At 35.3% G+C, this 12,104-nt stretch overlaps 1 protein-coding gene across 1 annotated transcript; it reads right to left on the bottom strand.

Moving 5' to 3' along the window:
* Positions 1–7,641: 7,641 nt before the first annotated feature.
* LOC123704462 (uncharacterized protein K02A2.6-like) lies at positions 7,642–11,900 on the bottom strand. Its single transcript, XM_045652856.1, has one exon. It carries the CDS (start codon positions 11,819–11,821, stop codon positions 7,673–7,675), a length of 4,149 nt encoding a protein of 1,382 aa, XP_045508812.1. The 5' UTR covers positions 11,822–11,900; the 3' UTR covers positions 7,642–7,672.
* Positions 11,901–12,104: the final 204 nt, after the last annotated feature.

Consider the following 12,104-nt stretch of genomic DNA (forward strand, 5'->3'; position numbering starts at 1 on the left):
CTATCTAACACCTCAAGAATTTTCCAAATAGGACCAGTAGTTCCTGAGATTAGCGCGTTCAAACAAAACAAACAAATTCTTAGCTTTATAATATTAGTATAGATTAAGTTTTAGAAAGCAGGTGAAGCTACGGGACGAAACTAGTTTACAATAACCCTTACAGACGTGTGGCAAACGGACCAATTTCACAACATTACAATATATTTGACATGTCTCCGATGATTCAGCTGGTTCGTGTCAAGGATCACAGGATGTAATGCGAATCGTAAACAAAGACAGCTTTACAGGAGATAGTTACTGGCTTGAAGGGAGTTGAGCCACATTGATTTGTGTAGTTAGACAATGTTAAGTACCTAATAATTAATAATATAGTGTCACTGAATTATAAAGGTTGTTTTATTTTCATTTTTCTCTATACAGCAAAATTATGAAGAAACATTCATGTAGGTAGTATAATTTTTGTTTTTATATACTAATTAAAAAACGTTTGAATCAATTTTGAAAATTACTAGTTTAATGCTACATAATTCTTGAGTGACATGAGCTGTATTTCCAACTGAGTGGATCCGAGGCAAGCGGCAAAACTTCTGTTTGAGTTATGTAGAGTAATTATCACGTCGTCGTCGTCGTCGTCGTTTCAGCCGTGGGACGTCCACTGCTGGACAAAGGCCTCGCTCAAGGATTTCCACCATTATCACGATATTTCTAAATTTTATACATATACTAGGTTTCCGCTCGCGGCTTCGCCCGCGCAGTCAAAGAAAAGCCCGCATAGTTCCCGTTCCCGTGGGATTTCCGGGATTGCGTCATTTTCCCGGAATAAAAAAGTAGCCTATGTCCTTTCTCGGGTATTAATATCTCCATACCAAATTTCATGAAAATTGGTTCAGTAGGTTAGGCGTGATTGAGTAACAGACAGACAGACAGAGTTACTTTCGCATTTATAATATTAGTAGGGATGTTGTTTCTCTGTCATATATAATTTCTACACCATCGTCATTATAAGACAATTTTTTCACCCTGCATGCTTCTTGTAAAGGTTTCTAAGCAAGGGCGGGTTGGAAGTGGACAAAAATAGCTAAAAATTTATGTATGTACACTTTAATTCATATATATACATGTGAAGTAAGGTAGTTTATTACTATTGTATACAAACCAAAACACTAAATAGTTTAATAAGCAGTATTATCGCTTAGTATATTATCTCAATTCCTGGCAAAACACTTGTTTATCGACTAACCTGTTACCTGTTGGCTTAGTTGGTAGTGACAATACCTTTCAAGTCACAGGTCGTGGGTTCGATTCCCACCCGGGGCAAATATTTGTGTGATTAACATAGATGTTTGCTATGTGTCTGGGTGTTAATTATCTATATAAGTATTTATTTAAAATTATATATGTATGTTTATCAGCCCTCTGGTTTCCATAACACAAGCGAAAGCTTAGTATCGGATCAGATCGTGCCGTGTGTGAAAAATTGTCCGGAATATTTATATTCCACGCGATAAAAACTAAAAAAAGTTCATAAAATGCAAACGAAGCACGGATTTACAATCAATATCGAACGAATTCCAAGCTCATACCATGTTTTATTATGATAAATAGAATTTACTTTTAGATCGGAGATAAGTGACATATCTTGATATTGTGTAAGTGGTTTTTTGGCCAATGAAAGTAATTTTTTATGTACTTAGTATTTATATACCTTTTTGGTACAGTGGTTAAATGATGAACTGGGTTCTGGGTTTATTCTCGATGGGAATAAACAAACAACATTCTAGATTCTAGAACTTACTTGACCGTAAAGAAAATGCTAAACCTCACAAGGAACATGAGACTTCACTCGCATAACATATCTATACTAATATTATAAAGCTGAAGAGTTTGTTTGAACGCGCTAATCTCAGGAACAACTGGTCCGATTTGAAAAAAAAATTTAGGTGTTAGATAGCCCAAGTATCGTAGAAGGCTATAATTGATAACCTCCTCTTTTTTTTGAAGACAGTTAAAAATTAGACATAAACGATACGAAATACACGGGTGCGAATTATGCTGAATGTTTTGTTTAATTTTTAAACTCGCATAATTAAGTCAATTACAAAATTAGGTTAGTAAGAAGATAACAAAACAATCGTGTATTTTTCGACCTAAAAACACAATTTTAATGACGTTTTTACTAAAATTACGTATCTATTGTGAGAATATAATATTATGATTCCGAAAACTTAACTCAAGGCAATGAAACCGGATTTTAAAATAATTTCTATCCTTATTTAGATGGTGATGATTCTAAAGGTATTTTGTTCCGGCATTACTATTGTAACTTATTTTTTCTTGTTATTATACATTTATTGGTACAATGAGCATAATTAATCAATAATTCTTTACAAATTATAAAGAGGAAATGTTTTTTGTCTGTTTGAAATTTTTTATTAGCTACGAAACGGATGAACCGATTTTGAAAATTCTTTCATTGTTGGAAATTTGTTAGGTTATATTTTTTTATTTCGGGTCAATGTTAGATCTGCTTATTATAAATATAATTAACTAACTTGCTAAGAGGCTTTTTGTGAATTTATTTTAGAGGCAAGCTGTTTCTCCTAAACACAGGTTGCCCAGTAACCTAGCTAGGGAGACATTGGCTTGTTTAAATTGTTTTAGTAGCCTTTTTATTTATATACATGAATATTAATTGTATATTGTAATAAATTGTAATTGTATTTTAATACTTAATAAATTAATAAATAAATTTGAAATTTGAATTAATGAAGTAAATTGTATAAAAAGGTGATTTTTAAATTTCCGGTTTTTCAAATTGCGCAACTAAAATTAATAGGTAACATTTCAATAAATCTAAATTTTCAAATTTTCAATATGTACATATTCACACACATCTTTTTTTCTACACAACTTAATAAACATCCCATCCAATAATTTGACACAGGAACGTGTACTTAACCTTTGTTATCGAAAAGTACTAAAATACCTAAGCCATGAGCTTGTCTGCCCGTACCACCCGGACCTAGTGTAGGTGACACAATTTGCATAATTTAACCATTTTCGGTGTAGCCAGTGTTGCTATGCGAAATGCTAACTTTCCTGTTTAAGTTCCATGGTTTTGGGCTTAGTAATAATATTTTTTATTTATACTTTTAGCAGCTAATTTATATAATTTATGATTATTTTGATACCGTTATTTATTATGTGTATAACCAACCTATCAAAATATAAAAAACTAGATTCCCGCCCGCGGCTTCGCCCGCGTTTGCAAAGGAAAACCCGCATATTTCCGGGATAAAAACTATCCTATGTGTTAATCCAAGTTATCCTCTATATGTGTACTAAATTTAATTGTAATCGGTTCAGTAGTTTTTACGTGAAAGAGTAACAAACATCCATACATCCATACTTACAAACTTTCGCCTTTATAATATAATATATTAGATATATTAGATTATGTGAATTCTGAAGAGAAATAAAACTTATGTTTTTTAAATGATTAAATATAATATAATATATTTATTCTTACGTTTATTATTCTTGTATTGTTTTGTTTCATGTTGAGTTGTTTTAATTATTGTAATTTGTATTCTGTGTTAATTGTGTTTTATTTGTGGAGTCAAATAAACGATCTTCCTTTCAAATATTATGTTATACTTATCTTGTAAAGTATGATGCCATTATCTATAATATTATTATGATATTAAAGGAAGGAAGACAGGTGATATCTATATATATTATTTAAAAAAAAAACTATGATAGAAACTGAAAAATCGATCAGTGATACATAATATGAAAATATGTATTCTTCTCATAACATTTTCACATGACATTTATTACCCATTTTTCACCTATATTATAAATTTATAAAATCTCTACGTATATCAGAGTATCCCCTGCACGTATAGCGATTGTAGCAAACTAACATAAGACATTTAATTAAACGCCTAGCCTCTTTATTAAATGGCGTCGCTTAACGGCCTAAATGATATAATTGCGAATCCGAAATTTATGGCTACCAATATTATTGTAACTATAATAATATTATAATCTATGACAGGATTTCAATATTATTTTTTTTTATTTTAAAATGAAAATTGTAATAAAAAGCTATTGCAAAAGCCACGGACGGAAAGATCGTTATTTATCTTATCTGTATGTATGTATTCTTTATAAGAATGTGACAAAAGCATATAAATAAAATAAAAACAACAATTCTCAATGCATTAAAAATGACTAGACTTCGTGGGATGTATAATTCGTATAAAAACATCGATGCAAGTATTGCTTTCTTGTCCTATCATCATTTGGAATAACAAAATCATCATGTTGACCTTGTATAGTCTGAGAGACGGTGAACAATTTTTTTTGTATATTTTTTATCTATAAAATTGGTGTTGTGGCTGTATTTTGAGTTGGTTTAATGGAAATTAAATATTTTACAGTCAGAATTAACCAAGTAGTAAACTATATGAAGTAAATTTGAACTCGCTTCACAAAAATAACAGTAAATAATACCTATAATATTAAATCTCAGTAAAAGTACGTATATGTGAAAATAAAACCATTAATAATATACTGACGATTGCAATGTCTCATTACTATTGATTCATTCAAAAGAGCATTTGAATGATTCATTTTAAAACTACAAGAAAATATTATCATGTGCGAAGAAAATTAATGAGGCATACTATAAAGGCTGTAACGAATACGTCATGGAGTAATAAATACATGCACTTGTACAAAAAGATTCACTAGCATATAGACAAAATTAGTATAAAGATGAGATATACCATACTTTTTTAAATGAAAGTTAGAAGACTCATTCATTCATTTATTCATTCAACATATTATGGTCTAGTATTTCACCAATAACATATAATTTTAATAACACATACATATTATAAATATACATATTTTATCGTACAAAACTGTAGAGTCATACTTCATTAATTATAAGTATAAATCTTATTCACCGCCATCTCTTACGCTATACAATATATGTATATTACTTATATCTGTATATTACTTTCATACGTAGAAAATTTTATCGTAAATTTAACTAAATAAGGTCATGTAGGAATTTCTACATTTCCTGTCTGCCATTAAATATATTTTTAATAGCAAACTATTTGTGCATCGATTTTTTGTTCATTTTTACTCGATATTTCACTTATATTTATTTACACATAGAAAAGCAGTTAAATTAACAAATTTTGTGATCATTATCTATAAATTATGTCTTCCCCTGTCACCACAATATATTATCCGAATCATAATATCAGAAAATTGTACCTAAAATAATTGTACCTAAAATAATTGTACCTAAAATAATTGTACCTAAAATTGTATCCTATCCTATCCTACTAATATTATAAATGCGAAAGTTTGTAAGGATGTGTGTGTGTGTTTGTTACTCTTTCACGCAAATTCTACTGAACCGATTACAATGAAATTTACAATAACTTGGATTAACACATAGGATAGGTTTTATCCCGGAAATCCAACGGGAACGGGTACTATGCGGGTTTTCCTTTGAAATCGCGGGCGAAGCATCGGGCGGAAATCTAGTATGATAATAATCACCTTAACACTTGTTTACTGTTTTCTTAAATAAAATATATTCTACTACCATTACATAGTATATAACAAAGTCGCTTCCCTTTGTCTTACTAAAACTACGCACCTTTGAACTTTTGAAGCAATTTTTGAAATAGATATACAGCCGTTCTCGAGGAAGTTTTTAATATGTCATTTGCAAGTTTAGACATAGCGGGCAAAACCGCAGGCGAACAGCTAGGTTGCTGTACCTAAATAATTCAGGATTCATAATTATAACACGCCTCATAAAAAAAATACGTGTGGCACTCGAGGACGGCCGCGGTAAAGCTATTGCATAGGATCGCATCGCTGTGCCGGTTGGATTGAGGGGTGTTAGGTTTTTTCGTTACGGAATTTTTACATTCGGTCGCCGCGCTCAATGTCTGAGATAAAAGCTATGCAATAGCTTAATAACTTTTTAAACGACATACATACAGACCTAACTTTAACAAGACTAGTGTTTATTTCTAAGCTAAGTAACTTGGCCAACTAAGTAATTGTTATTACTTACCTAAGTGTAAGTGACAAGTACAAAGTAATTAACAACGTCAAGAGTTTAATAAACATTGATTTAAACAAGGGAAAAAAGTGATCAGTTGTTTGTTAATTATGTTAATAACTTAATTTTATAGCTACTGCCTCTTTGGTATAGTGGTTAACTTATACCCAGAATTTAGGTCTGTCTTTGATTCCCGGTAGATAAAACAGCATCGATTAAGAGAAATTAAAGAGATTTTTATTCTTGAAATCTATACTAATATTATAAAGCTGAAGAGTTTGTTTGTTTGAACGCACTAATTTCGGGAACTACTGGTCCGATTTGAAAAATTGTTTCGGTGATAGATAGCCCATTTATCGAGGAAGGTTATAGGCTATATTTCATCACGCTACGGGCAACAGGAGTAGAGCCACGGAGGTGCAACCGCGCGGAGCAGCTAGTAATGTAATATGAATGATAAACAATATCCTATCCTGTCCTTCTAATATTATAAATGCGAAAGTTTGTGAGGGTGGATGTATGTGTATGTATGTTAGTTACTCTTTCACGCAAATACTACCGAACTGATTACAATGAAATATAGCACAAGTTTCTTGGTGAATTTGAAAAATTCTTTCAGTGTTAGATAGCCCATTTATTGAAGAAGGCTATAGGCTATATATCATCACCCTTAGGCCAACAGGAGCGGAGCAATGCGGGTGAAACCTAGGAAATATAGGAAATAAAAGTTATGTAGTCTGTTCGTATGTATGCATGCTCTTTACGCTTTCTCAATCGGACAATACGTATGCAATTATAAATTTTATAGACTTTGACATTTTAGCCCGTGTTTTACGATCAATAAATCTGTTATTAACTAGCTCTACCCCGGGGTATCGTTTGCGATATTTATAATAATAAAACAGTTTGGTCTCCAGAATTGTCCGAAAACACAACATTTACTTTCAATATTGTTTAAAAAAATCTACTAAATTAATTTTCGTTTATCGTTTCTCAACGTAGGTATTTATATTACCTATTAACTAGTAGCACGCCCCGGCTTCGCTTGTAGTACATATTATAGCACTCGAGGATCATATATCATCATAATATCCACATGCAAGAATTTGAAATTGATCTAGTGATTTCTGAGATTAACATATTCAAACAAACAAACTCTACAGCCATATATCATTATGTAGTAGTTAGGTATAGATAGGTCATTCCAGGTCATAATATACCTAAATAGCTAATCCAAATCAATAAAACAGGTTTTGCATGAATATGCTAAGATTAATTTATATTCAGATATACTTACTAATTTATTTTATTACTAGAAAAGATAATAAACAATAAACTTATATCCCTGTGTGTATCACTACATAGCTTCTACATAGTATAAAACAAAGTCGCTTTCTCAGTCCCTATGTATGCTTAAATCTTTAAAACAACGGATTTTGATGGTTTTTGATGGATATGCGGAAGGACACGAATGAAACGCTAGACGGCTGTTAACGAACTGACTTTAATGTGTCGTAAGATGACAAATCAATGCCCATACATAACAGTCCCTCCCCCATAGTAAAACATAAATTAAAAATACTTTTTGAAGTCAACCTTGGGACGGTTGCGCTTCTCACGCGCGTTAGGGGCCGCTTGGTGCGGCTGGACTTCATCGCGCTGCTGCTGGCTCGCTTCCGCGTCGTGGAAGCACTCGTCTTCCACATCGGTCTCGGGCGGGCGCCGCACGCCTCGCGTCGTCGTCACCCACGACGGGGGCGAGCGCTGCTGTCCGTCAGTGGCCGGTTGAGGCGAGCCGCTGTTTACAGGTGAATTTGTCACCCTGTCGTTCCCTCTCTCCTCCACCTCTGCTCTCGGCACGGACGCTTCTCGTGTCGCAGACGTCGAAGGCGTTGGAGAATGCGATGATAATGTGTCCGATACGTTAGAATTTGCTAAGTCCCAAGGTTGCTTATCTAAAATATCGCCTTTGTATAGAATAATTTGATTCTTGTGTTTTTTAACTGTCGAATTTGTTACAAAATCTTTGATACAGTATAAAATTTTCCCCATTTTTCTTATAATAATACCCTTACACCATTTATAGTCTTTCTTATTAAAATGTTTTTTATATAAAACGTATTGTCCAGGCAAAAATACTACATCTCTTTTATGTACATTATTAGTTTGTGAACACTGATTAAAATATGTTACATTACTATTAGCGGATGCGGTCGATGAAAGCGGAAAACGATGATTTATTATATCAAAACGGCACCTCAGCTTGCGCCCAAACACTAACTGAGCCGGAGAAACATTTGTTATCGAATGCACAGAGTTACGGTAATCGAATAAATATTTGAGTAAATTTAATCTACTATCTTTCATGTTTTTATTACTCAAAATACTAGATTTAATGCCTTTTTTTACAATTTTAACGTATATTTCGGCTTGGCCGTTACTAGCCGGGTGGTAAGGCGGTGACGTTAACTGATTAATACCGTTTAACTGACAGAAATATCTAAATTCTGTTGACGTGAACGCTGTACCATTATCCGACACTATCGTATTAGGTAGCCCAAAACGAGATATAAATTCATACATTTTATCCGTTACGGCGCTCGAGTTACAACTACTCATCTCATAAACTTCGACCCATTTACTATAAGCATCCACTATGACCAAGTACATTCGACCATTTAGAGGCCCCAGAAAATCCAGATGTATTCTATAGAATGGGTGCGGTGCGGCGGGCCACGGAACAATAGGTGCCTTTGGTGGCGATGTCCTTAATTGATTACAAACATCACACGAACTTATCATTTTTTCAAGCGTTTCGTCTATGCCAGGAAACCAAAATCTCGCCCGGGCTTCCGCCTTAGTTTTCACTATACCCAAATGGGACGAATGCAATTCCTTTAGAACCTGATTACGTAAAGAACTCGGTAAAACTATCTTGTGCCCGCGCATCAGACACTCATTCTCATGCGATAATTGCAACCTACAAGAAAAATATGGTTGAATTAAAGCATCGCTTACCTTTCTAGGCCAGCCGTTTAATACATAAGTAATAACTCGATTCAGTATCGGATCTTTAATAGTTGCTTCTCGCAACTCGCACATAGTGATCGGTAACGCGCCCTCAAAAACAAATCTAATATACGCTGCGCGGTCGCAGGTGTCTGCCTCCCCGCGCGCTTTCCCCCCGTCCGCCGGCTCGAGCGGTAGGCTCGCCCGTGATAGATAATCAGCTGCATTATCTTTGCTCTTTACATACTCAATCTCGTAATTGTAACTACTTAAAAACAACGCGTATCGTTGTAATCTGTTTGCCGATACTTCCGGAATGCCCTTATATGGACCGAATATTGATAAAAGAGGCTTATGGTCCGTTCGTAAAATAAACGGTGCAGTACGACCGTACAAGTATTGATGAAATCGCCGCACACCAAAAATAATAGCGGTAGCTTCTTTTTGTATTTGCGAGTAATGCTTTTCTGCGCTATTTAAGGTACGAGACGCAAAAGCAACCGGTCTTTCTTGCCCATCACCCGCTATTTGGGATAAAATTGCCCCTAACCCACTTGGTGATGCGTCCACCGTTAAAATAATTTTTGCTTCTGCGTTGTAGTGTGCTAACACTTGATCGGAAGCTAATATTTCCTTTATTCGGATAAACGCTTTATTTTCTAGGTCTGACCAATGCCACTTAATACCTTTTTTTAATAATTCATATAGGGGACTTAATATCGTCGAAGCATCCGGTATAAAACATCTATAATAATTAATTAACCCCAAAAATGATTGTAACTGATTTAAATTAGCAGGAATGGGGGCTTCCAATATAGCTTTAACTTTGTCCGGATTTTTTTTCAATCCATCCTTATTAATAATATATCCTAAGTAGTTAATCTCATCCTTAAAATATTCACATTTCTCCCGCTGTAAAACGAGCCCGGCTGCTTGTAAGCGTTGTAATACCGTGTGTAGCCTTTCGAGATGTTCAGCACGGTTGCGGCCCGTGATACAGACATCATCTAATAAACACAGTACGCCGTCGATACCGGAAAGCAACTCGTCCATTGCGCGTTGAAAAATAGCAGGCGCGCTCGCTAACCCGAAAACTAGCCTTGTAAATACAAAAAGGCCGCGATGGGTATTGATGCAAGTGTACTTTTGTGACTGATCATCTAGAATGAATTGGTTATAAGCCATTGATAAGTCTAATTTGGAAAACTGCTGACCGCCGTGAAGCTTCGAAAATAATTCTTTTATAGTCGGTAATGGATATTTGTCAACTACTAATTGTTTATTTAGACTAACTGAGTAATCAACACACAATCGAACCGATCCGTCGCGTTTTAACACAGGAACGATCGGCGACGCGTACTCTGAGTGTGATACGGGTTTGAGTATTCCTAAATCTAGAAGCCTGTTTATTTCCTGGTCTACTTTATCACGCAATGCGAACGGCATGGGGCGTGCTTTGAAATATAAGGGTTTTGCGTCTGGTTTCAAATGTAATGAAACTTTATGCCTATTAAATTCGCCTAATTTATTAGAAAATATGTCTGAATAACGTAAATGTAATGAATGTATATCACTTGCAACTGTACAATTAAATACCGGTGATAGTTGTAACTCGAATTTCGCTATAAAATCTCGACCGAGGAGGGGCGATCCGCCGTGACGAACAACATACACTTGTAGTTTATTCGTACGTCCCTTCCATTCCACCGTCATAGGTGCACAGCCTACGCATGCAATGATCTCCCCCGTGTAACTGACGAGTTTTTTATTAGTGTTCGATAATGGTACATTCGGAAAATACATTGAATAGGTTCTATTAGATATGACAGTAACGGCCGAACCACTATCCACTTCAAAGGGAATTTTTACCCCGTTTACACATACTGTTTCCACTAACGGCTCCCCTTTAATTGATCGAATAAGATATAACTCACCATCGTCATCGCTCTCACCGGTCGCATCCGTATTTACACATTTGACTGCTTTGCACATTCGACGCAAGTGACCCTTTTTATGACATCTCTTACAAATAAAACTCGCGAAACGACACTCTGACGACTTATGATTTTTATAGCCGCACACTGAACACTTTTCTTTATTCTCACTATTGTTCTTGTTATATGGCACTTTATTCGCGATCTTAAACAAAGCGTCGGATGTATTTGGCGTAGCCGCAATGGCGGCCGCGCGCGCGCTGCGTAGATTCTCGACCAGCTCCACCGCTCTGGCTAATGTCAGCTCTGCCAGGTCCTGCACGTACAGCTTCTCTTTCTCGGGTCCCGGCAACATTCCCATTATAAATCGATCGCGCAACACCTCTTCTACATTACTGAAGTTACAGTATGCTGTGAGGCCGCGAAGTCTCGCCGCCCATTGTTGCGCCGATTCCGTAGGTAGTTGTTCTGCCGAATAGAATTTATGCCGTTCACCAAAACCAACTTGTTTCGGCGTAAAATGTGCATCTAAAAGGCGCAGAATGTCTTCATATGGCACCTCTTGCAATTCTTTCGGCAACGCAAGGTCAGATGCCAACTTGTAGGTACTATCTGACAATGCACTGAGTAAGAACGCTCGTCTTTTCACTCCCAAGGGGTCTTTCACCGCATCTATGTCGTTCGCGATGAACCATTGAGCTATCCTGCTTTTGAAAGTCTTCCACGTTTGCAGACTGTGATCGAAATTGGATAAAATGCTCATATTCGAAAACGACATTTTAATATTTTTTATATCGCGGGTATCTCGTCGCCACTGATGGATATGCGGAAGGACACGAATGAAACGCTAGACGGCTGTTAACGAACTGACTTTAATGTGTCGTAAGATGACAAATCAATGCCCATACATAACAGTTTTTTAATAGATAGAGTGATACAAGAGGAAGGTTTTAGTACATAATTTATTAGGTTTTAGACAAAGCGGGCGAAGTCACGGGCGGAAAGCTAGTAGTAAATAATTTCACACGAAATGATAAGAGTCAAGAGTATATAGGTAGTAC

Source organism: Colias croceus, chromosome 29 (genome assembly GCF_905220415.1).
Source record: "Colias croceus chromosome 29, ilColCroc2.1".
Classification (NCBI taxonomy): Eukaryota; Metazoa; Arthropoda; class Insecta; order Lepidoptera; family Pieridae; genus Colias; species Colias croceus.

Coding starts and splice junctions, on each gene's coding strand:
- LOC123704462 (XM_045652856.1), bottom strand. CDS start 11,821: ATGTCGTTTTCGAATATGAGCATTTTATCCAATTTCGATCACAGTCTG.